Here is a 27,388-nt window from a genome sequence, read left to right as displayed (position 1 = left end):
ACATATTTATGTAAGCTCTACACGTATAATTATTGTTTAATTGGACTTATCCTTTAAATCAGTTTAGAGAAGAAATGAGGTTATCTTTTCATTTTAAGATTGTTTTGGCTTTTGATAGTTTGGTTATTATGTGTTTAGGTGTAGATCTCTTCGAGTTTATCCTTCTTGGTGTTTGTTGTATTCTTTGCATTTGATGATCTTCTTGGATATGTAGATCAATGTTCATCAAATTTTTTTTTTTTTTTTTGCCATGTTCTGTCCCTTTTTTCCCTCTTTTCTATTTTGTGGACTGCATTATGTATATGTTGGGGTGTTTGATGGTATTTACAGGTGTCTTAGTCTGGTCCTCCCTCCCTTTTTTATTGTTTAATTTTATTCAGAGTGGATAATGTATATTGCTCGATCTTTAAATTCGCTGATTCTTTTTTTCTGTTAACTCAGTGTGCAGTTGAGTAATTTTTAATTCCAGAATCTCTATTTGTTTTTTTTAGTTTCTGTGTTTTTATTGTTAAAATGTATTTGATGATTCATTATCTTCCTTCCTTTTTTACTTTTTTAAAAAGATTTTATTTATTGATTCATGACAAATACAGAGAGAGAGAGAGAGAGGCAGAGACACAGGCAAAGGGAGAAGCAGGTTCCATGAAGGGAACCCGACGTGGGACTCGATCCTGGGTCTCCAGGATCCCACCCTGGGCTGAAGGCAGCGCTAAACCACTGAGCCACCCGGGCTGCCCTTATCTTCCTTCCTTGATTCTAAACCATTCTGTCTTTATCAATAGCCTAACTGATCTTTTGAAAATGGATTCTCATCATGTCACTTTCATGCATTAAACTCATTACTTTGAGGATACAATCCAAAGATAGTGTGATCGCTCAGGCTATGAATGATTTGGCTTCTGTCTTTCTCTCCAGGCTCATACTGAACCAGCCTTATTAACTTATTCTTTTTTAGTCACAGTTGCCTTTTTTTAACCTCTTGACGGCAGCATGTCCTTTCCCATGTTCAAACTTTCACATAAGCTAGAGTCTGTGTGAGTGCTTTATAATGTACTTTTTCAATTGATATTTCCTCATCATTCATCAAGTCTCAGGATCAATGATAGTTCCTCAAAGGAAGCTTTCCTCACCTCTATTCACATCAGAGTAGACTTCCTGAACTTCGTTGTCATTGCACACTGTTTTGTTTCAAGTACTTACCATATTTACAATGAAATAATTATTTGTGCAATTATTTGTCAAGTGAATATATTTTTATTTATTTGTAATATCCTTGAAGGCAAGTCATTTTCTCATTCATTGTATTTTCTAGCACAGTGCCTGTTACATAGGAAATTCTCTATAAATATTTTGAATGAGAATGATTCTATAAATGGACATTTGACCAGGGAGAAGGAGAAGGCTTACAGGGAAGGCTTTAGTAGGAGGTAATGAGTTGAATTCCAAAGAATGTGTAGTAAACAGCCAAGATGCAAGAAAGTAGCTCTTGAAAATACCAAATAGGTTTAAAATGACTTCTATCTAGTATATCAATACTCTGCACAGACATCAGTATATTTGTCCCAAAGGTTTGACGATGTGTAGAATTCAACCATTTGAAATGGCTTGTGTTTTTTAAAAAGGTTTCATTTATTTATTTGTTTTAGAGAGAGAAAGCGTGTGTGGGAGGAGGAGCAAGCAAGGGAGAGGAGGAGGGAGAGAGAATCCAAAGCGGACTCTGCTAAGGGCAGAACCTGGCTTGGGGCTTGATTCTGTGACTGCAAGATCATGACCCTAGCTGTGAAACCCAAGAGTCAGACGTTCCACTGACTGAACCACCCAGGCACCCGCGTTAATTGTATTTATTATTACAATTATTTTATTTGTAGTAATCAATATAAGTAGTGGAACTCAGCATTGAGACTTATTGCTTGTTTGACCCTGAGTTTGGTTTCTAGCTTTAATAAATAAGCTTCTGTCCTATTCCCTTACCTTGTCTGAGTCATGACTTTCCTATTCCAGCATCCTTTGAACAGGAGCTTTATTCTGTTTTGATTAGACCCAATCCCAAATTCTGCAAAATAAGCATTTGATCTAAAATTAAAGCTTGGCCGCTAGAAAATTGTTATTTGATTTGCTGTAATACTTCCTTATGTTCTTATTGGGAACAAGGTGGGGGGATAGATAGGCACTTTTAGCATGTCACAGTAGCTAATTTTTAAGGGAAGAACAAAGTAGATCAGTTTAGAAATATTTGTATCAAAAAAAGGGTTCTATAAGCTTGGACGCAGAAGGGTTAATTCTACACTATTTCTAAAAACTGTGGTTGTGAAAATAAACAGAAAGCCTTGTTTACTAAGAGTTCTTATTTTCAGAGTTTATCTGTGCTATATGTAATCATCATAGACGTTTTAAAAATTGCCTTTTTTTAGAAAGAGAAAGAACCTTAAAAAAAATTAAAGGCTTGTGCTGCTTCCTTGATTTTAGATTTTATTAGCTCTGGAGACCAGAAACCTTTGGCCTTCAGGACTGTCCATTTGAGGATGATTATTGGTGTGCAGTATTAGTGCATAATAGTAATAGTAATGATGATCTTTTTTATAGTTAGAACCAAAGTGTATTAATATGAAATCATATTTTGATCAGGATTTGCTTCTTCATTTGTTGGTCTCATGTCAAAGATATATGTGTCTGGTGGGTCTAAATGGAATAGATATGGGCAGCCTGGGTTGCTCAATGGTTTAGTGCCACCTTCAGCCCAGGGCGTGATCTTGGGAGACCCGGGATCGAGTCCCACGTTGGGCTTCCTGCATGGAGCCTGCTTTTCCCTCTGCCTGTGTCTCTGCCTCCCTCTTTCTCTGTCTCTCATGAATAAATAAATAAAATCTGGGATCCCTGGGTGGCGCAGCGGTTTGGCGCCTGCCTTTGGCCCAGGGCGCGATCCTGGAGACCCGGAATCGAATCCCACGTCGGGCTCCCGGTGCATGGAGCCTGCTTCTCCCTCTGCCTGTGTCTCTGCCCCTCTCTCTCTCTGTATGACTATCATAAATAAATAAACATTTAAAAAAAAATCTTAAAAAAATAAACGGAATAGATATTATACATTAAAAACCAATAATGAGTCTTTTAAACTTCTGATGTTCAGGAGGCTTGGAATCCTGCAGCTGATGGGCATAAAGTGCTGTATTTCTCATAGGTTTACAACTGCAGGAAGAAAGTCTGGGTGAATTGTTTTCTGTCAGATTTTCTTGAATTGTTGGTTACTTTGTGTCAACTTTTATGTTAAGAGTTTTGTGTTTTAATGACAAACATGTTTACTGGAAATTATAGCTTGGAAAAGAGAACCGCTTTCCTGCTTCTACAAAAAAAAAAAAAAGCTAGGTAAAACATTGATGTAGGGTAAAGTAGCTGTGGAGTTTTATATTCAGATTGTATGAACAGTAAACAGAGCATCTAAAATAACCACTTGCACATTGCAACAAACACATCATCATTTGCTTAAAAAAGAGTTATAATTACAGTTGACGAAGCATGGACACCATAAAAAATGCATTAGTTTGGCTTGACACATTAATTACCTGTTTTTGCAGATGTTTTTATGTATTGTTGTGTGAACAGTTTACAAAATAATTACAGGAAAGTCGTATGGAAAATAAACTAAGTGGGTGGTTTCTCGTCTAAATATTTTCATTCATGTGAATCTGTGTGAGGCACAGCTGCTCTATTGCAAACGCAGAGAGAGAGATGAGGATTCTCGAAGGGTTTTTTACTAGATGGTCTCGGTCATCAGTATCCCCGCATTTTTATATCTTTAGCAACACAGTTTAAAAACATTAAAATGAGAGGGTTGATTTTGTTCCTTTGATTACTGAAAAAAAACCTTAATTCTGCTCAAAAGAAATATGGATATCTATGAGTATTTTCAAGTGAACCAAACAAAACTAAAAACCCTAAATCGAAAACTGCTGTTTCAATACTAGCAGGTATTAGGCACTTGTGGAGTCAATCATTATTTCATAATTACGTGAGTTGCATAGTTTTATATAACTTACAGCTTAAGTCAATCTTAGTAATTAAACATTGAGTTTTGTGTATATTACACAGAAGTTCAGTTTATCTCTTCTCTTTTAGAAAATATTGAAAACGTAAGTCTGCTTTTTCTCAGAAGCTTACTGTGTTGCCATTAGTGGTCTCAAAGTGTGTTTCATTGGAAAAACCAGATTGTTGTACAGGCATATTGTACTCTTACAAGCTGTAAAGAAACAGATTTTCCAAAATTTTAATTGTCAAGCAATAAAAAGTTCATAGACTTCATTCTGTTTTACACAGTGGTTTACAATTATGTAGAATATCTGTGCTTGTGTTTCCTCGTTGATGCTGTCATGGCAATTTTTCATAAAACTAAATAAAAATGTAGATTGTCCTTTTAGTCCAACTATACCACTTCTATGCTGTGTTCCTCCATATTCCTTTCTTATGATTTCACTTACACACAAGATAAAGACAGTAATCGCAGACATTTTCTGAAATGCATTTATTTTAACTGTTTAAATTCAACAAAGGTACTAAGTTATAGAAAGAGGTAATTAGAGTGTCTCTAGGCATGAAGGTATTGTTATCAGACCATGTAGTATTGGTACAAAATCATTCATTTGGTTTTCCATTCATTTATTTAACAAAATTTTATTGAGTCTTCTGTATGTGATGTTCTGTGACAACACCGAAATGACTGTAAACATTGAGGTAACTGTGTCGGGAACATACTAGATGCTCAGTAACTATAAGGCATCTTTACTTCTGAAAATGATAGGAGGAACAGGAATATGTGGTTATGGAGAACTTTTTCACTATGGTGGCTTACTTACTTCCTGGGGAGGATTTTCTTGTTATCCTGAAATGGGCATCAAATGTGATGTATTGTGGGTGTATTGCTTGACACATTCTTTGAATTGCTTAAATGGATATATTTAATATCATGTTAAATAAATTTGGAGATGGAATGGAGTCTCTTCTAATTCTGATATACACTAAGTTTAATTTTTTAAGGTGAGAATGCACTAGAGGAGGCTGTGAAACCTCTAGCATTCAGAAGAGTTAACTGCTTATAATCAGTAATTCTGTTGATCACTTTACATCATCTCAAAGGAAAATATGTGATCGAATATCATGACATCAAGAAAAACAGTTGTTGGACTTGAGAGTCTTCTATGGATTTTCTACTTCTTAAGATGTCTCTAACAGTAAAAGAAATGAACAAAAGCTTTGTTCACATAACCTAAGAACTTAGAACTTTTATTTTCATATTTTCCCTTATTTTTATTCCATCTCAGAAGGCAAAAATTTAGCTCCTAATTTTTAATTCTTCATTCCTTTTCCTTCAATATATCTCTAGTTCTTTTAAAACTTTTTATCTTAGTCTTTTAGAAGCCATTGATTACAATATAAGGGACACTTTGGGGATTGATTACCTAGGTATCTATCCATCTATCTGGACAAGAGTTTATTGTCACAAAGAGACTGGCCAGGCAATGTTGTTATGAAGGGATTGAATAATTAATGTTTTGGGTACTACCTTTTAAAATTGCAAAACAAAAAATGGGTTAGAAAGCAGGAAAAAAATAGTTGAATCTAAGATAAGACTGTCTGTAGGCATTTAAAGACTGATTTAATGATGTGTTAGTTTTCATTCATTAACTGATAGAAAAACTGCTAAACAGCATTGAAGGCAGTCATAACCAAGGCAATGCCTGGAGATATTATTATGACTTTTGCTTTTACTATTCTTTGATGACTCTTTGAACTTCTAGGGGTCACATAACACTTGGTTTTGAAAAGACATTAATATGGGGTTGGTTAAATGCAAATGGGAAGCAGATTCCCTGACTGACCAGGTTTTGTTCTATACCGAGAGGCTGATGGCTCCAGTTGTGGTAGACACGTAGAACCATAAATTACTGTTTTTCTCAAGGTTGCCTTTTGTTGTCAGAACACTTAGCATAAGTCAGAAATGGTAGGCTATACCTGAAAAGAACAAAAAACCCATTAACTATAATAAATCAGCACTAAGAAAAAAAAGCAACTGTAACCACCAAGGCCATCTCAAACAGGCATATTTTTTTTTATGTTACTAAAGTTGTTAAAAAAAAAAAAAGCACCAATAAAAACTCATTCCTTCAAACTCAGGTTGATGTGAATGTTCTTTCTAATGTGATAAGTCTGTGTTAAAAACCAGCATATTTAGCCAAGAATACAGTGGCATAGGGGCTATTCGAGAGCGTTTGTTGGAGTAGAGAAATAGAGATAAGAATATAAGATGTGCCTAAGTAGAGTCTTATGTGGGGATTGAATTCTGTGCCTGTGGCAAAAATCAGGTATGGCCAAAATACTCTTAAAAACTCCTTAAAATTTTTTATAAAATACAGATGTAGATATACTGTCTTTCAAGTAGTTTAACATGGCTAGTTTTTCCTTCAGCATTGCTTTTCTTTTGTTGAACCAATGATGAGGCATTAGCTATATTCTTCTTGGTAAGTGAGGGTAGAATAACAGAATTGGAAAAACTGCTTTTTATTCTAGTTTTGAAACTGATATTCACTAGTTCTGTGAATAAAAATGCCTTTTTGGTTTTTTTATGGGTAAATGAGAAAAGGCCCAGGTTTTCCAAAGAATCCTTGGATAACCAGGATGTTTTGAGAGACCACTTTTTCTCAAAAAGGCCCATTCTCTTTAACACAGTGTGAAATTTATACCTCTTTGTCACTCTAATTGTCCTGTGTCCTTGTCTGTCATCTTTAGTCTATTTCTGTCCAATTGTATTCTACTATGTTGTCTGATAGGCTCCTGGCTTAACTCTTATGCTTATTTTCTCTTCGTCTTTGTTCCCATACTCACTCGTACTTGTCCCATGCTCTGTATTTTTTTTGTTCCACTCAGTAACAGCATGATTCACTTCAAATTCAGTCACCTGAAGCGTGGGATAGCATAAGACCTGGTTTCAGTTTAGTCTCATATATTACTTTTCAACTGCGGAAGACATTCCACATCTCTGAGCCTTAAGTTCCTTAGTTGTATAAGGAAGATACTATATCTCTTTTGAATAGGATTTAATATAATGAAGGAATGCCCAAATGGTGATGGCTTCTTGAATAAATTAGAATTCTGCGATTCCATCATCTATAGACTGTGCCTTCTATAAACTTAGTAAATTAAGTCAGAGTTGGTGCTCTGAGACATGCAGGATAGGCAGTGCAGTGTTTCTAAAAATTTCAGGGACAACTTTGGACTTTCTCCTCATTTCTATTCAGCTATACCCAATTCTTTCACAGGTTATACTCTGTAATCATCTTATATCCATCCTCTCTCTTGATCAGCAATTGATAAGGTAAAGACATACATAAGACATTTTTTTCTGGTACAGTGGACTTTTTGACATAAAGGTTAGTAAATAATGGGAGTAGATTTTTTCTTTCGAATGCCCAGTGGAAAGTCTTACTGTATCCAAATTATTAACAGAAATGGAGAGAAACTTAGTGAAGATACTGGTTTATCTTTAGATGGAATGTAAAATATGTATCCATATTTAAAAGCATTTATTAAGTGTCTACCTGGATATAATACTGAAGAAATAATGGCTACATGACCCAATATGGGATTAAAAGTTAAATTCCAGATAACCTAGTTTTCCTTGAAAAATAATTATTATGGGCTTTGTGTATGTGTCTTAACATGAAGATTAAGAAATTAAGGTTACAGCTGATTTTAATCAGTTAATACCTGTTTAAAGTCATTTATCAGTAATTTGATCAGTTAAAATTATTCTGGAAATCCATAATTAATCTTTTCTTCCTAGTACTTCACAAACCTCAGTAAGTGTCCAGCAGTAGAAACCTGCAAGAGGTGATTTTCATCCTTGGCCGCTACTATTGATCAGCAGTGGTTGTGACCTACTTTTAAGGGGCTGGTAGGGAACGAGTCATAGTATGTATATTTAAGGTTATGTTTAAAAAGCCTTCCAGTATTCCATCACTTCATTGTTGTTTCCATGGAAGCAGAACCACTGTCAGCAGCAGGAGTCCATTTCAACTGCTGGCTTCCGGTTCTTGTTTCTCTGTTACTATGGAGACTGCCTAGAAAGCAGCAGAGATACCAAAAGTTTAAAAAAACAATGATTTGATTACAAACTGTGGTTTTACCTCTAGCTTGAATTAGGTGCTCTATAGGCTTGGCAGTTTTGAATCTCAAATTATTTGGGAAGACAAACTGATTTTTTTGAATAAAGCAAATTCTGAAGTTGTCTGAAAGCTTGTAATCACACTGAGTTAAAAAACTAAATTAAGTTTTTTTTTTTTTTTTTTTTTTTTAACAGCTTAGCCTAGGCTGAATCAGAAATTTTAAATGAGGGATTTAAATTAGGGCATGAAAGGTAGAACCTGAAATGAGAAGCTCTCATAATGATGGAAGTAGCAGTTCTATGAACAGTAACTTCAAAACTAAAGGTCGAGTAATGAGTAGAAATAGTGAATGTTTCTTATTTATGCGCACATATTAGCTTCACAACATGTTTCAATTAGGTACCTTTCACAGATATATGAAAATAAAAACTTGGGTTTAGACACTCAGTAAGTCTTAAGGGCAGGAATCATTGATATTTGAATTTGAATTGAAGTTTGAGGAGTTGGAGAGTTAATAAATGTAGACTGTTCTGTGGTTAAGAAGTGATAGAGATTCTCCCCACCCCCAAGACTAGTTATATTTTTTAACTACTCATGAAGGAGAGAAGAGAGAGAACAGTAAAGTAAAAGATATGAAAGGTTTTTTTTTTTTTTTTTAGCAAAATTGCAATCCCAATTTGGTTGCTGTTTTTCTTTGAATGCTCTATTCAGTCAGGAATCTTTGGTTTGTATGTGAAAAAATCCACATTTGAACTACAGTAGGCAAAGAATGGCAGGAATGTAGCTTCAGCTGAAATCTGGGACCCCAGTCACACCAGGATTCCTTTTTTTTTTTTTTGTCTCTCATAACTGCTTCTCTCTGTTAAATTCCTTCTTTCTGATTGGTTCTTTTCGCATTGGCAGAAACTAAGGCTGCTGGCAGTACCAAGTCCTCTGATTTCCAGCATCAATAGCCGAGAGGGACTGATTGGCCCAGTTTGTGTTGGGCCAATTCCTCCCTTCTCCCACTGTGGCCAAGAGGGTGGGGCTCTGTCAGTGGCCCAGCTTGTGACAGAGGGCTCACCCTTGACTAACTAGTAAGGGGCAGCGGGGCAGAGATCTGAAACACGACTGCAGCTTTCATTCGAACCCCTTGTTAGGGGGATGCTATTGGTCGGAGAGAAGTAGAGGCCATGAAGGAGAGGAGAGAGGGCCATTCCCCAGAAGAAAAAGAAGATGCTATTCTAGGCAGAAATAAGGTTTTTCTACTACTAGGCTTTTGGGAGAAAATACCTGCTTTCCTATAATTCAGATCAGTTCACTTCAGTGACACAGGAATGCTATTTTGTAGGTCTTGGTCTAGAGAGAAACCAAGATTGAAAGCCTTTACAATTTAGTGCTTCCTGTATACAGCTGTCTTTGTTGTAGTGTCTTTTATGTATATTGTCTCCTTTAATCTCTGCAGTCATTTGAAGTATCTGTTTCCGCCTTAGAGAATGAGAAGGAGGGTCAGAGAGTTGAGATGATTTATCATTGGTCACATGACTAGTGAGGCAGAGCCAGAATTTAGATAACCAGGGTTTCCAGAACGTACTCAAGGGCAATTTCCACTATTTGATACTTGGTTTTTGGTTAACTTCATTCGGAAGATGCATAGGATGAATTATTTTTAAAAAGTACTATGTATGAAGTGCTCTGAAAAAAATGAATCATGAATATGTAGAATATTATTTATCAGAGGAGCCTTAGTAATCCTATAGTATAGTGGTTTTCAAACTTAAATTTTCAGTCATGGAATCTTTTCTTCAGATGAAATGTTATATCACCGTCAGGTCTATAAAAAGGATAAAAAGCTTAGGATCATTCCACTCTTGAGAGGAGAGAGCCCAGTATTTCCTTCATGGGCTGGACCACCTCTTTTTTTTTTAAGATTTTATTTATTTATTCAAGATAGATATATATATAGAGAGAGGCAGAGACACAGGCAAAGGGTGAAGCAGGCTCCATGCAGGGAGTCTGACATGGGACTCGATCCCAGGCCTCTAGGATCAGGCCCTGGGCTGAAGGCGGCACTAAACCGCTGAGCCACCCGGGCTGCCCATGGACCACCTCTTTTTTGAGATCTTGAGTTCTTTGGTTATCCTTTATTCGGAGAAACAGAGCCAGACAGGGTAATGACTTGTTCATTTTCATATAATTGTATATTACAGGGATCTGAGTTATATTCTTCTTTTTTTTTTAAAGTTATTATTTTAATTCCCGTTGGTTAACATACATTTGAATTACATTCTTATTTTTAGTTACAAGGTGGGTCACAATTCGTTGTTAATGAAAAAACCAGGAAAAGCTTACAAAACTCAAGAGTGAATTCAGATTTACCCTAAATAATTTTATTCTCCAGTTTGGTGGTACTTATAGAGCATATCAAATCCATGTCATGGCTCTTTCTACACATCTACTGCATTTAGTCCCAATTTGTTGAGTTGGACAATTGCATACTACCTGAACTAGGCTAGTCTTCTGTCTGCAGAGCTTTTTATTTTTTTTTACTTTTTTTCCTCTTTCTTTTTTTTTTTTTTTGAAGTCCTCTTTTTTTTTTTAAGATGTTTTTATTTACTTATTTATGAGACACACACACACACACACACACACACAGAGAGAGAGAGAGAGAGAGAGAGAGAGAGAGGCAAGGCAGACAGAGACACAGGCAGAGAGAGAAGGAAGCTCCATGCAGGGAGCCTGACGTGGGACTCGATCCTGGGTCTCCAGGATCACGCCCTGGACTGCAGGCGGCGCTAAACTGCTGAGCCACCGGGGCTGCCCTGCAGAGCTTTTTATATGACATTTCTTGTCTGTCAACGCCTCTTAAAAAGGTATCAAGTTCTCTCTATTTAAATAGGAAAATTTCCAAATTTGCATAAATCACATTTTTGGTGGTGATGTTTAGACCTTGCTAACTTTGATGTCTGTTCCAATTTTGAATCTCTCTTCTTTTTAGTTACAAATGTGAGCAAGTGGTGAACTGGGTAAAAAAGAAGTTAATCTTCAGACTGATAAAAGAAAGTTTATTTATTTTTCACATGTCCTGGCTTTGTTTTTTCCTTTTAGGAGAGTCAAGCCCTACACGTCGAGAAGCTGTGAAGAGAAAAACAGCAGAGTATCTCATGCGAGCAGAGAATCTATCCAGCCTTTATGGAAAACCTCAACTTGATGATGTATCCCAGGTATGTCTTATGTTTCATTTTATATTTTTTCTTTTCTCTTTTCTTTTCTTTTTTAAAGATTCTATTTATTTATTCATGAGAGACAGAGGCAGAGACATAGACGGAGAAGCAGGCTCCATTCAGGGAGCCTGATGTGGGACTTGATTCTGGGACTCTAGGATCACAGCCTGAGCCGAAGGCAGACACTCAGCTGCTGAGCTAGCCAGGCATCCCACATTTTATATTTTCTTTAGCCATTTTTACTGAATTGTCTCCTGGCTTTATTTAAATTAGAATGTTTAAGAATTTTGGTCTTTTGAATTTTATCAATAATTTTCTAACAAGTTACTGGTGAAAAGAAAAGCATTAAAGCAAACCACCAAACGTGGAATAAAACGGGACTTGCTTTCTCTTCTTTCTCAGCCCTTTATCTTTTACCCCTAAAACTCCATGTGTAAAATGACAATAATTTGTACCAAATTTTATTTGAAAAAATGTTAAGGTTAACTAATGGTTTTTGTAAAATTCATGTACAGTTTTGTTGACTCATGCTAAAACTATTTAAGCATAAGTCCTTCAAGTAGCTCTGTTGATCACTTAAAATTATAAAGGCATAATTCTAACAGGGTTATTTAGATTATCTGGGACTATCCTTAGTCTGGTCTTGAAAGCAGGTGAATGCTTAAAACATTGGAAACACTGTGGTTTATTATTGTTTTCATGTCATATCTATCTGAACTTGGCACATATCAAGAAGTAACTTTTTTTTTCTTTATATAAACTAAGTTTTTTTCTGATATGATTTAAGTATTCTATCTTCTAGAGATGGGAGAAAATGCCTATTTTTTTAATTGATCTAAGATGCATGTGGGCTTGCTCATATCGCAACTGTGTCATTTGAAGCCATGGAAGATTGGACAGTCTTAGCTCCAGTTTCTACATCTGAAAAATGATAATAGTAATTCCTTTCTGGGTTATTGTTAAGGATTAAATGAGTTTTTAAAAAATTACTCATTTTTATATAGGTGCACACATACCCACACCAATACTGCAAATCAAGTGCTTACCTCATCAAAAGACCACCTATAAGCTAAATTTACAAGAGTAGCTTAATAAGTTTTAGCCCTATTTTTCTTCTCCTGTCACATATTGCTTTGTATAATTTTTTCCATATTTTTTAATGCTTTTATACTTTTTGACAATTATAATGTGTCTCAGTTTTCTAGTTTTAAAAATAACCCAATACTTAATCGTGATTTGTTGGACCATTAGACTTTTTGTTGCTGATTTTCTGAATCCTTTTCATTTTGTGTGTGACCTTTTAAAACATGCAATTATCAAACAAATACTTATTAGTGAGAATTTTCAATGTTAAGTGTTTGACCATTTCCTTTTTTTTTTTTTCCTTTGAGAGAGAGAGAGTGCTTGTGGAGATGGGGGTGTGTGGAGAGGCAGACGGAGAGAGAGAATCTTAAGAAGGCTGCATGCATACCCAGCACAGAGCCCAATGTGGGCTGAGAACATGACTTGAGCTGAAATCAAGAGTCAGGCACTTAACCAAATCAGCCACTCCAGCACCCCTGACCATTACTTTTAGGAATTAAAAAATTATAGTCCGACTTTTGTTGCTTGTTCTTGTATAATGGAATATGTTTTAAATAAGATATCTGCTGTTTCATTTTCAGATTATTATTCTGTGTTTTATTTGCTGATCTTTTCCCATTTTCTATCATTGTTGTTTTAATTGTATTATTAATTAAGTTTACTTTTTAAACTCCTTACTATTTTATTTTTATTTTGTTTTATTTTTTAAGATTTTATTTATTTATTCATGAGAGACACAGAGAGTGAGAGACACAGGCAGAGGAACCCGATATGGGACTTGAACCCGGGAATCCAGGATCATACCCTGAGCCAAAGGCGCTGGTGGGGTTATTTTCTGTGGGGTTGACAGCCTTCCTTGTGTCTAATCCTGATGTGTCCATTCTCAATTCCATTTTGAGGGACAATTATAAAAGTATTAAATAGGATGGGCCTCTATAAACTTACCTGTTTTACTAATTCTCCTTGTATATTAAAAAAAAAATTCTCCTTGTATATAAATATTCTAAAAGTTTTCAAAAATTACTAGTGTTCTATTCTTTCCATTAACGTTAACTTTGAATGTGCTACCTATTTCTTACTCCTTCAAACTCCCTCTTACGCAGCCCCCATTTTTAGTTCCCCATTACCACTTGTGAACACTAATTTATTAAGCAAGTAAATATATAAAGCCTGCTGTATGGCTTTTGACTTGGAGAAAGGAACCATGAAGTACATTAGTCAGAAATTCCCTTCGAGAATAACTTCTAATGAAAATAAAACAAAGGAGATTTAATACAGGAGAACTGGTTGTATTAGATTATATATTAATTCACTAAGCATTGGTTAAGACTATGTATATATACAGTACCAGACTAGATATACTTTGAAGTTATACAAAAGATTAACAACACAGTCTCTGCTTTTGCAAACCTTATGTAGTATATGTACCTCATTGAGGAAACAAAAGTTAGAATGGTAAGAGTCATTTAGAATAATGGGAACTTGTATTAGAAAGGATTAAAAGGATTACCCCATGAATCAGATTTGAGATGCTAGGATTTTTTCAACTCTTAGGCAAGGAGGCTAGAGGACCGTCCTTGCTAGAACAAGATGTTTTTCTTTTGTTGTTAGTATTTGTTTTTTATTTCACTTCTGTATTTTATTCTGTAAAACCTGGCCCTTAGTTAGGTCAGGGGCATGCCCTATTATTTTCTTATTTATTGTTTAACTTAAATGTCTTCTAGAGGTTCTTGATGAGCTTGGTGATTTCATTATTTCCTTCTTTAGCCCTTGTTGGTCCTCAATTTCAGCCAACACAATGAGAGGATCAATATAAATGATTTCTAAGGCCCTTTTAGCTCTTAAATTCTCTGCAAAGTAGATATTATTTCTCTCTAGAATCAATGTGCAAACATTTCTTTCTAGCCTGGCTGATTAGGAAAATAAAGGAATTCCTTCTGGTTTTAAAATTTTGTGTTGATTATTGTTTTCCCCCATTGGCGCAGTCCAGGTCATGACTCATTCCACCCGCATATTCTGTGATGATTTAAGCTTTTGCTTTATTGAATTTATTTATGAGACTCTTTTGTGGTAAATATAAAAGTTGTGAACTTCCCAGTCATTCATGGTAATATTCTTTTTAAAAAAGGACAGAAAGAAGCAAAAGCACTCTTTGTTTTCTTCATTACTTCATTATTAATAGATTTGAAGAAAACTTAAGGGGCAGGATTCAGGAAAAAAAGAAAGTGAACTTTGAAGTAAAGGTGAAGTCTTATGTGACAGAGACAGAGTTCTTTCTCTCTTCATTTTTTAAAAATTGGAGATGACTTTGGATGATTTAAGAATTAACATTAAAAGAGGGTTTTCCTGGAAAAGACTTGGAATAACTTTTTTGCTCTTTTTAACTCTAGGAATTTTAAACCAAGATCATTGAAATTTAGAAAAAGACAGTAAATGGTCTAAATTTAGGATGTAAAATATTCTATAGTTTCTAAGGTATGAATAAATTTCTTGTCCTGCAGTTAAACAAGGTGTGAATGAAAATTAATTGTAGAATGCATGCCTTTCCTGAATATTTGTAGATTTTGAGTATAATTATTATAATATGGAAAATATTTTTCTGTTGTGCATTTTGTTGACTAGTACTATTGATATCTCTCAATTTTCCCTTAGAAAATATTTTAAAATTGTGTCTCTCTTAGTGAGACAGAGATAAAAATAGTGATGGCAGTCAGGGGCAATCCACATCAGTAATAGGACTGCAATGAAGAGACATCCTTGAATGTGATCTAAGAGAGGCTTAGGAAACCAGGTTTGAGGGTGAGTAAGTGGCTAGTGACAGTCTTGGCAAAGCCAAAATTTTACAGATGAAGCCAAGTTCAGAAACTAGTATAATTAGCCATCAGGTTTTGGAGTGTGGATTCTTGATGTATTTTTTGTAGTGCTTTCCTTTTACCCTACTCCCCACCGCCCTCCAACCCCCTTCAACTGTGACTTACTCTTAAGTTACTTAAGGACAGGTAGCTAAACCTGTTTCAAATGTGGTTGGTGACCAGCAGCATCAGCATCACCTATTAGTTTGTTGGAAATGCAGAATCGTACCTTCTCTCAGACTGATGATCTCCATTTGAATAAGATCCTCAGGTGTTGTGCAAACACATTAAAGTTTGAGAAGTACCACACTCACAGATTGGTAAGAATGGAGGTAGATTTCAGTGAGAACAGGGAATAATATCAAGTGAAGAAGACTATGGACAGGATAAACAGCAACTTTAAAGAAACCAACAAAAACACAGGTAAGCATCACTCAGCCATTTAGAGAATATAGTACAGAAATAGTAAACAGATTTTATTGGTGTGTTTATTCTAATCCTCTTGTAATAGCAGCCAAAAACACTGTATTATGAGACAGAGTGTGAGATTAACAGAGATACCTGTCAAGGGCTTGAGCAGTAGAGTGATAAGTATTTGCCATCTTTGGTTTTGAAGATTGTTGAATCATTATACTTTCTTATATGATCCATCATGTATCCTCTCCCTCCTCTTTACCTCCTGTGTTTTGTTTTGGTATAGATGAATATACCTGTTCCTTGCTTCTCTAGGCATCTTCTGTTACAGTAGTTAATATATGTAAGTAAAAAATTTTACATTTTTATTAAGGAAATCAGTCACGTTTCCTAGAAATATAGTGTATACTCTCATCCCTCATTCCCTTAGCATTGGCTGGAATTTCCAAACAATGTTATATTATTTTATAAGTATTTAATCCCCTCTATCTATTATCTAGTTTTGTCATCTTAGACAAATTGCTTAACCTTGCCGCTTCTCAGTTTTCTCATCTGAAAAAAAAAAAAAAAGAGACAGAATGTTGGACTTGATCTCTGTCTCTTTCTGTTCTTAAAATTCTGTGGATTTATGTTTCCTTTTGCCATCTGAAAAAAGGAATAGATCTATAGGGATTCTACCCAATTTAAACGCTGCGTATAAGGAATACAGGATTTTTTTATTGATGATTTTATTTCATGATCTTTCTTTGTTCATTTCTCTGATCTTAAACTTTTATAGATGGTTAAAGTGGAAAGAGAACTTTAATGATCACTTTGCCTTTGGTCTTTCCCCATTACAATTTCACCATTCCCATCTTTGCAGAAGTAACCTTACTAAATCACTGTTTTCATTGGATTGTTTCTCATACAAAAACTTGTTTCCTAGACTCTGGAGAATATGGTCCAGAGCTGGCATTCAAGGCCTGTGAAAACTGACTGACCTTAAGTTTGTAATTTTATTTTCCTTTGTTCTACAATGTGAACATTTTTTTCCCCACCAGGCTAGTTACCTTCCAATCCTATATTTAATATCTGTTTCCTAACCTGATTTCAACAAAACACTTAAAATCATATGTAGTTCCACTTCTTTCTGAGACTACAATTTATCATATACGGACTCCTGACTTATCTCTATTGTCTTGTACTTTTAAAAACTTTTTTGTTGTTACTTAGTTTCTTATGTATTTGTCTTACCTCCTCAAGTAAATTATAAACTTCTTCAAGCTAGGGATCATGCCTTTTGGTGGTTTCTGTTCTCTTCAGTTAAAATGCACATAATGGGCACACAACCATTATTCACTGAAAGGTACAGTAGAGAGATTTCATAGTTTGCTATCTTTGTTGTTGAGATTGCTACAGTGAACCAAAACGTTTCTTTGGAAACTGAAAGATCCAATGACATCAGTGAATATGAAGGTATAAGGTAGAAGTAGGAGATGGGGGGCACCTGGGTGGCTGTCAGTTAAGCGTCTGATTCTTAATCTCAGCTTAGGTTATGACCTCTGGGTCATGCATTCAAGCCCTGTGTCAGGCTCCATGCTGGGCTTGGAGCCTACTTATAAATAAATAGATAGATAGATAGATAGATAGATAGATAGATAGATAGATAGGAGATAGGGATGTTAGACCCATTTGGCCATATTTTCAAAGAGAAATGTAATGGATAAATTATCACTTACGGTATTTTTTTCCCCTGTAACTTTTCCTCAACGTTTCTCTTACCAAAAATCACAAGCAGCTCTTATTCTTCCTTGATAATAGCATAAGGGGAGATGAATTTTTAATTATCACAATGTGTTATGGAGTAGAAAGACTGCAGGCAATCCAGTAAGAAGTTGGGGCACATTTAAGTTAGTCTTTGCTTGCTAAACCTAAAAACTAACAAACAAAAATTTGAAAGCGATTAGAATTGCTGATGTTAGAAAATCTCATAAACGATGGTTTTCCCAGTTGTAAATGACAGCTTATTTATCTGTTACCTCTTTCTCTTGTATTCCTCCTCTCTTCCTCCTTCCGCTCTTTTCCTCTCTACTTCCAACTAACATGCTAGGCATTGTGAGTATGAAGATGAATAGGTGTATTTCCTGTTCTCAGGGAGCTCCCTGTCTAGTGATACTGGTCTGCACAAGGACTTGAAGTATCAAAAGTGGTATCTCAGTAACTATTAATCGTGACATTTTATTAATCAGAATATTTATCTTCCATCCACAAGGAGAATAGTGTTTCCTGTATATTCTGATAGATGTCTGACAACAAGTCTGCTTTGAGGATACATTAAAGACTTTGTGTCTCCTGTCATCCTTTGCAGAATTACCTTTTCACTATGGGGATTAATAGAACATTGCTTTCTGGTTGTAAATGCCAAGTGGAGGTGTCTTTGGAGTTTATTTAGTTTAATGTCATACTTTACTGATAGGGAAAAACTAAGACTGATGGATGGGGAGTTAGGGTTATTCTTTTATTGTGTTTGGTCCTGAAATATCCCTCCTATTTTTAGTGATCTTTTTTGTAGTCAACAGACCTAGTTTTCCACATCACCCATGTTCAAATATTTTTTAAAAAAATGTTTTCTCCTGTAAATCATCTCTTTTCTAGGCTTAAACAACCTCACTTGTAACAATTATTGGTTATATGATGGAATTTCTTAATTTTTCACTGTTATTGACAATTCTTTCAGTTAAACTTGAATCTACCAGTCCTCTTAAAATACATAGTATATATTTATAAAGTAACTTTAAAGGACTGTAGTTTCATGATGAGAGAGAATGCCTTGTGTTGCCTCTCTCCCCAAGTTTATCGATTATTACGTTGTTTTTTAGTACTCCCTCTTCTAAATTACTCAAGAGCCATCTGGGGTAAATATAAGGCTGTGATTGATGGTTGGCTCAGTTTTCCATTTGTTACAAAGTTTCATTATAGCTGTACAGTTCTGAATTGAATTATTTCTCTAGAAACTATACCAGCTCATTATTTTTTCTATTTAAATTTTGTTTTCAATGTTATCATGATTTATTTACTTGCAACTTTTTTCTTGCTTTTTCTTTTTGATTTTCTTTCTTTTTGATTTTTTTTTTTTTTATTTTACATTACAGACAAACAGAAACTTCCTCCTTTCATCTTTCCATTCTCTGATTTATGATAAATTTAGTTTCCTTTGGCCTGGCATTTGCTTCAGCAGGCAGCCTTCCTTCAAGTACCTCCCTGATTGATGTATAATCTTTGATATCTTCCATTAGCCTCCAGGATCACGAAGTTCAAGGCCCCCTTGGAACCTAAGGAGTCCTGCCGAGGAGCTGAAGGCCTTTAGAGTCCTTGGGGTGATTGACAAGGTAATTCTTCAGCGTCTCTTCAAGAGTTCAGTCATAAATCGACTGCATGCTGACATTATGTCTTTGAAGCTTTGGATCTTAAGGATATGAAACAAAAGGAGAAAATGACTCAAATGCATCTGCACTTTAAAATAACAAAAGCAGAAAAGAAAAAGCTTTTATCTAAGCAATTCATGTAAGGTCATGCAAAATATATTTGCGCTAAAGGAGAAGGTGCGTATTTGTTGGCATTCAAGTTGAGTCAGGGTTTGGTTTTATAAACCTATTGGAGTAGGGTAAAGATACACTTTTTGTTAGTTACAAAGACTTTTAGTTGTTAGTTTTCAACATTAACTGGTAGAGTCAATCTAATGATCAAAAGAAAAATGGCACTTTCCTAAGAACTACCATTTCCTGAGTACCTACTATGTGTCAGGCCGTCTAATAGGCATTTCATGTAAAACAATCTGCTTAGTCCTTTCCACAATCCTGCGTTTTCCATCATGGTGGGAAAGTGATAGAACAGGGTAATAAGTAACTTGCCCAGAAGTCACATAGCTAATTTAGGGTAGTACTGGAATTCAAACCTAGATTTTGTGACTCCAAAACATTTTTTTTCCCTAGTACACCAACACCCCCCATCCCTGGGGCACTTTTATACACACACATTTTGTATCTGGAATAAAAATAAAGAGATAACAGAGATACCTGCTATTGAGTTTCCCCACATTTGGTGACATCTCAGATATGCCAAAAATTCACAGTACTGGCCAAGAGCTTAGTATAATTTAAAAACTATACAGAGTAAACCGTGTTTTAAATGTATTTATCAAAAAAAAAAAATAAAAACAAACAAACAAAAATAAATGTATTTATCAACCACAACCTTACCTTTCAGAGTAAAAGAAAATGCTTTATTTAATATTAAGTTATAAAATTAGGCTTTTTAAAATATTAACTTTTATGAAGCACCTTAATGTTCATTTGTAACTTACTGTTCATTGAGTACTTCTAGTGTTCTAAAATATGCATATGATTTGTTGCTAAAATGGAACAAGAAGCAGTATATCTTAGGTAATTTAGATAGGAACTAATGGTTTGAGGTATTCCAAAGGGAGCATTAGGTTGGATGTTACATGAAGCTCTTAGTGTCTTATTAAATCTTTAAGCATCACTTTTCTCAAATTCAAATAAATTCATATAACTGAATTTTGACTTAAAGAATTCTAAGCAGTAGTACTTTTCAGCTTGAAATATTTCTTTAACCATGTTTTCTGTAGCTTTTCCAGTTTGAAAACATTCTATTTGAGAGTTCAGAGAAGCAAAATACAAACTGAATAGTTCCTAGGTTCTTGGATTTCTGTGCAAGCAAAAATGCTTTTTTGATGTACAGTGTCTGTTCCTTCTCTTTGATGTATTTATTTTGATAAAGTATGACCTTTCATTGCTATATGCTCTAATCATGAGTGAGTCACCATGAAGTCCTGGTAATATCTGTGAGTCTCATAGGTTTATCCAAACAAGCATTTTTAGCAGTGGAGGAATTCTTAAATTCTGTGCTGAGGCACAATTTGCCACTGTCTTTATTTCTGTTAACCTGGCAAATGTGTTTTTGTGTTGAGAAGGTGACATTTAACTTTCTAAGTAGAGATAAGAAAATATGTATTTGGGAATTAATAAACTTGGCAAATAATCTTTTAAAAGTTATTATAACAGTTGCTCTATGTGAAAACATGAATAGATTTTTTAAAAATTGAATTAAGAGAAATTCTTTTCCATTCGGGTTTTGGAAACTCGAAGTTTGGAGGAACAGTGTTGAATACATTAAAATGTCTAGAAAATACACAGGATATGTTAATCTAGCCTGTACAGAGCACAGTTTCTCCAATTCTGTGTCATTGCAGTATTTGTTCTTTACGGGTTATTTTGAGTGTTATTATCTGTTAACTTAGGAAAATAAAATGTCCCTAGGAATAATATTTTTACAGATTTTAAATAGAAAGTAAATAAAAACAAATTTGTTCATCATTATCTAGACTGTAAGCTCCATGAGAACAAGATCTTGTCTTTCTTGTTCTCTTTTATCTTAGTGCCTAGAATCATGCTTGGCACATAATGGGTGCCTAATAAATATTTGTTGAGGGAATAAATTGAAACTTAAATAATTTTAAATGTATCATATATAGAGTGACACCTACTGGTATAATGTGAGACTGCTCCCTAGTACCATTGTTCAAGACACTCAGATATCTCTGTACCCAGAGAGTAATAATTCCATAGCTATATCTTGGTCTTGTTTTCAAAGGGAAATAAATGACTTTTTATTCTTTAACTGTGGTTACAAAATCCTTCATTAAAATATGTGCAGCAAGGAATTTAAGCATTGGGGCTCTTGGAATATAAATAAACTTGTGTACATTTAGAAGCAAGAATGATAAGGCTAGTGAAGGCCCTCAAAATCATATACAAAGGATAGCTGAAAAAATGAGTTATGATGTACCCGATAAAAGCATATTTTTGAGGGCTACCCAGGATAACGTAATTAAATGATGTTTTGTTCAAATCTTGAGGATGGAAGGGAATATTATGCCCAGATCAAGAGGTGCAAACTACAATCACCTTAGGCCAACCAGGATGTATGGTTTTCCTGGAAAAAAGGTAGTGAAGGATAAGACTTGCTTATTAACATCCCCATAGGATACAGCCAGAACTAAGTGAGTACGAATTTTCAAATTTTAGCTGATGATTAAAGATACCTTTTAAAAATTAGGATTGACCAAGGGCAGGTAAAGACAAATCAGTTTTCAAAGCTGAGGGGTCATTGGTGGAGATATTGTTGAAAGAATTCAAGCGCTGGAAGGATTTTTACATTAGATAACTTCTAAAGATTTCTTTTAGCCCTCAGAATCACTTACACATAGTCTTCATGTATACTAGCAAAGGAAAGTAGAAATTAGCAGAAAACCAATACTTCAATGAGAAGAATGGATTGCTGTTGTTTTCACATAAGTTTGTACATATGTGCATGCAAACTTTTGTGTTTGTGTGCATGAAGTATGTATATATAGGGTGTGTATATGATTGTGTGTGTAAGGATTGTTTATATATAGGTAATTTGCAATTGAGTTAAAAGTCGGGATTGGTTATTTGGTAGTAGAATGCCCAAATGTAGGAAGAGTTTCTTTAAAAGTTCACTGCTGTATAACTTACCTACACAAAAAGGATAAAGGAGTCTATAGTCTAATAAATAGTAATATACTGAGATGCCTGGGTGGCTGAGTGGTTTAGCGCCTCCCTTTGGCCCAGGGCATGATATTCTCTCTCTCTCTCTCTCTCTCTCTCTCTCTTTCTGTGTCTCTCATGAATAAATAAATAAAAATCTTAAAAAAATAAATAGTAATATACTAATGGCAGTTTCCTGGTCTTGATGTTGTGCTATAACTATATAAGATATCACCATTGGAAGAAACTGGGTGAAGGGTACATGGGACTCTACTAGTTTTGCAACTTCCTGTGCATTTAAAAAAGAGTAAAAAAAAAAAAAAGATTTAGAGGACACTGACTTGAACAGCAGAGTAATAATACCAAGATATGATCCGTTTATGTCCAGGTAACTCTTCTGGGTTGTGTGTAGCCAGAGTTGTCCTGCATGTAGGTATGTGTCTAGTATTCGCAAGGTCAGCGACTGAAGATAGTATGACTGGATTGCTCAAATTCACTCTCCTTAAAAAACAACTTCAGTAGGATGCTTGATAATGAGATGCCACATACTTTGTAAAACTAATCACTGTTTGTTACATCAAATGCCTTGGCATTTTGTAGTCAAGGTAGCTTCTCAACTTTACCTCAGGCTTGCCAGGCAGAATTCTTAGTTTGGTTTGCCATTGGAAAAATACAGTTTTAGCTAATATATTTTTGAGAAAATTTGTATAGATTGTTCAAATTGAGTAGATATTGAGAGAACCTTAAAAGATAAGTATAGGGGTGCCTTGATGGCTCAGTTGGTTAAGTGTCCAACTCTTAATTTCAGCTCCGGTCATGACCTCGGAGTTGTGAGATCCAGCTGCCCTTTGGCTCTGCTGGGCATGGCACCTGCTTAGGATTCTCTCTTTCCTTCTGTCTCCCTACCCCCCCCCCACCCCCATTCTCTTTTTCTCTCTCCAAAAAAAAAAAAGTACAAAATAAGTACTTATTTTTTATAAGTTTTCTTTTTTTTCTTTTTAAGATTTTATTTATTTATTCATGAGAGACACACAGAGAGAGGCAGAGACACAGGCAGAGGGAGAAGCAGGCTTCCTACAGGGAGCCTGATGCAGGACTCGATCCCAGGACCCCAGGATCACACCCTGAGCTGAAGGCAGACGCTCAACTACTGAGCCACCCAGGCATCCCTATAAGTTTTCTAAATATTTTCTATGATGATATACAGATAAAATATCCTTATTGGGAACACAGAAGCATCAATATTTGGGTATTGATTGAAAGAAGTTTGGGTTAAACTAGATTAATAGGAATTTGTCCTTTATTTAAACAGTGTGGCAACACTGTTACCTAAATGATATCAAATTACAACTGTTTTTATTTATTTATTTTTTTCTTTCAAATTACAACTGTTGCACTGTGGCTTGTAGAAAGATGGAATTTCTTGTAGAAAGAGATCCTTTTTCCATATTTTTTCTGCTAAGCATAACTGAAACTCTGAATATTATACAGAAAACAAAAAAAGAGAAGACTGAAAAATAGAGAGTTGATGGAAGACTGGCTAATGACCATGGGATCCAATGACTACGTAGTGGTAAATTCCCTATAATTTTTTCCCCTCACGTATTCCAGACTGGATGTTGAAAAAATGAGCAACTTAAAGCAAAGCTCTAATAGGAACAGACAAAAACAAAGAAACAAAAGCCTATTCTTTCTAGCCAAAGGACTATGAAATGGGCAGCTTATTAGTAAGAAAACTTTTAGACAATAACCACTCTATTCCAGCCAACACCACAGAAGAACTTTGGTACTACCCCACTATCACTAGCAAGGCCATGTGAGTTGCCTGTACTTTCATCCTTGCAAGACTGCAATGAGGGGGTTCATTCCTCCTATCATGGTGGTATCAGGAATGGCCAAGAGGAGGGATCTGGACTTGTAGCCCCAGCTGGTGGTAAAGAGGCTCCTTGACTTTTCCTCACGGAGGTAGTGTTAGAAGAGGCCTGGTAGATATTCAGGATTTGACCACTACCGAGTGGCAATGAGGCCACCTCCCACATGGTGTAAAGTGAAGGCTACATGAGGAGCAGTTAATGAAGCACCTCTGTTCTCCCCAGGCAGGGTGGTATCAAGCAGAAGCCTGAGCTCCTACCCCTACCCAGCAGTAACTAGGAGTCCCATTTTCCTCCCCCAGATATCACTGAAATACTCCTAAAATGAAATCTTGAGGCCTAAATGATTTTACTGGAGAATTCTACCAAAATTTTAAGGAATTAACACCAATTCTCTATATTCTTTTCTAGAAAATAGAAGAAGGTGAGATCGTTTCTAGTTCATTTTATGAGGTCAGTGTTGCCCTTAATAACAAAAACAGCATAAAAAAGAAAATTACAGGCCAATGTTTCTCATGAATATAGATACAGAAATCCTCATAAAATAAAGCAAATAGAAACCAGTATCTAAAAAAGAAAACACAAAAAAACAAAAAACAAACTAAGAATAGAGGGGAACTTCGTCAACTTGGTAAAGAATAGCTACAAAAAACAACTAATAGCATACTTCATGGTGAATGATGCTTTACCCCTTACGATTGGGAATAAGGCAGATTCTTAGCACTTCTATTAAACAGAAGTTCTAGAAAGTGCTATTCAACAAGAAAAGGAAATAAAAGGCATATGGATTGGAAAGGAAGAAATGTAGTTGTCTGTATTTGAAGAGGCCATGATGGTTTACACATATAAAACCGTGGAATCTACAAAAAAAATCAGAAATAGTGAATTCAACAAGGTTGCAAGATACAAAATCAGCATACAAAATGTTATATTTCTGCATACTAATCGTGAACACATAGAGACCGGAATTTTTTTTTTTTAAGATTTTATTTATTTATTCATGAGAGACATAGAGAAAGAAGTAGAGATACAGGCAGAGGGAAAAGCAGGCTCCATGCAGGGAGCCCAATGTGGGACTCGATCCTGGGACTCCAGGATCATGCTCTGGGCTGAAGGCAGACGCTCAACCATTGAGCCACCCAGGTGTCCCTAGAAACTGAAATTAAAAATACAGTACCCTTCATAGTCATAACCGATACACAGTTTTAACATAATTCCTATCAGATTCTCAGGAAGGTTTTTTTGTGTGTGTTGATGTAGGCAAGATTATTAATAAATTTATATGGGGAAAGCATAGGAACTGTAATAGCTGAAACAATTTTGTAAGAAGAGTAAATAAACTAGGTATAATCATTTTCCTTGAGTTCAAGAGTTGCATAGCTATAACAGTCAAAAATGAGTGGTATTGGTGTGCAGAGAGACACATAAATCTATTGGGACAGAATAGAATGTAGAAATAGCTTACAAGTATGGCCAGCTGACTTTTGACAAAGGTACAAAAGCAGTTCAATGTAGGAAGGATAGTCTTTTTAACAAATAGTGTTAGAGCAATTGGATATCCATGGCCAAGAACCCCCCCCTCCCCCAAAAACCTAAAAAAACCTAAACCTTTGGTCTATATCTCACACATATACACAAATCAGCTCAAAATGGACCACACATTTAAATACAAAACATAAAACTTTTAGAAGTAAACATAGGAAAATCTTCAGGACCTAGAGCCTTGGGTTTAGAGATTTTAGACATGATGCTGATAGTATGATCCATAAAAGGAAAAATTGACATATAGACTATCAAGATTAAAAAGTTTTGGTCTGCAAGAAACCCATTAAGAGGCTGAAAAGCCACAGACTGGGAGAAATTATTTGCAAATTGCGTATATTAGAAAAAGCTCATTTAGAATTTATATAGAATTCATGAAACTCAACATTAAAAACCCAAATAATCCAACTAGAAAATTACCAAAAGATACAAAAAACCATTTTACCAAATGAAATTATGGCAAAGTAGGACATTAAAAGATGTTCAACATCACTAGTCATTAGAGAAATACAAAATAAGATCACAGAGATATCACTATACACCTATTAGAAAACTTTCTTTGTAATAGCCCCAATATGGAAACAACCAAAATATCTTACAATAAATGAAGAGTTAAGCTGTAGTACATTAATATACTATGTGATATTATTCATCAATAAAAAGGAATGAATTGTTGAAGCATGCATCTGCTGGGATGAATGTATGAAGGTCATTATTCTGAGTGGAAAAAAAGCCACTCTCTAATAATTATATACTGTATGATTCCATTTATATATACCATTTTCAAAATGACCAAACTAATATTTCTCTTCCTTCACTTCCCATAGTTCATTCTATTTAAGAATTGAGGTAGTATAGGATGAAGACGTATAAAAACAACTTTTTAAAAAAGATTTTATTTATTTGACAGAGAATGAGAGCACAAGCAGGGAGAGCAGCAGAGGGAGAGGGAGAAGCAGGCTCTCTACAGAGCAGAGAGCCTGATGGCAGGGCTCGATTCCAGGACCCTGGGATCATGACCCAAGCCAAAGGCAGACTGAGCCACCCAGGCACTCCATAAAAGAAATTCTAATAAAATAGATATGGATTAATTATTACTGTAATTTATTGATTACATATTAAAGTGAGAGGGAGCTGATTTAACATGTTCCATAGTTTTGGAAAAATTTTATTTTGGGCGCCTGGGTGGCTCAGCAGTTGAGCGTCTGCCTTCGACTTAGGTTGTGATCCCGGGGTCCTGGGATTGAGTACTGCTTTGGGCTCCCTGCAGGGAGCCTGCTTCTCCCTCTGCCTATGGTCTGTCTCTCTCCTTCTCTCTCTCATGAATAATAAAATCTTTATAAAAACATTTTTATTTTGTTGTAATCTTTAAGAAATCCTGGGATGCCTGGGTGGCTTAGCGGTTTAGAGCCTGCCTTTGGCCCAGGGCGTGATCCTGGAGTCCTGGGATCAAGTCCCACATTGGGCTCCCTGCATGGAGCCTGCTTCTCCCTCTGCCTGTGTCTCTACCTCTCTCTCTCTTTCTCTCTCTCTCTGTGTGTGTCTCTCTCATGAATAAATAAATAAAAAATCTTAAAAAAAAATCCTCTCCGTGATTAGTTTGTCATAAAAATAAGGAAACAATATATCCTACTACTATATTGTTAGTTTTTAGCTTAAATATATAAGTATATTCTAAAAATAGTGGTTTACAGTAAAAATTCT

The 27,388-nt window shown here is 35.4% G+C and overlaps 1 protein-coding gene across 8 annotated transcripts in view; it reads left to right on the top strand.

The window, feature by feature from the left end:
• RPS6KC1 (ribosomal protein S6 kinase C1) overlaps nucleotides 1-27,388 on the top strand; it is a 180,399-nt gene that overhangs the window by 81,063 nt on the left and 71,948 nt on the right. For 6 of the 8 annotated variants that reach the window (XM_041757097.1, XM_041757136.1, XM_041757077.1 and 3 more), the window contains 2 exons: nucleotides 11,238-11,353; nucleotides 18,978-19,070. In XM_041757097.1, the coding sequence (XP_041613031.1) occupies nucleotides 11,238-11,353; nucleotides 18,978-19,070 (209 nt within the window). The remainder of the gene's footprint in view (nucleotides 1-11,237; nucleotides 11,354-18,977; nucleotides 19,071-27,388) is intronic. The other 2 variants (XM_041757086.1, XM_041757130.1) reach the window with 1 other exon arrangement.

Source organism: Vulpes lagopus, chromosome 1 (genome assembly GCF_018345385.1).
Source record: "Vulpes lagopus strain Blue_001 chromosome 1, ASM1834538v1, whole genome shotgun sequence".
NCBI lineage: Eukaryota > Metazoa > Chordata > Mammalia > Carnivora > Canidae > Vulpes > Vulpes lagopus.
This window is presented reverse-complemented; position numbering and strand designations above follow the sequence as displayed.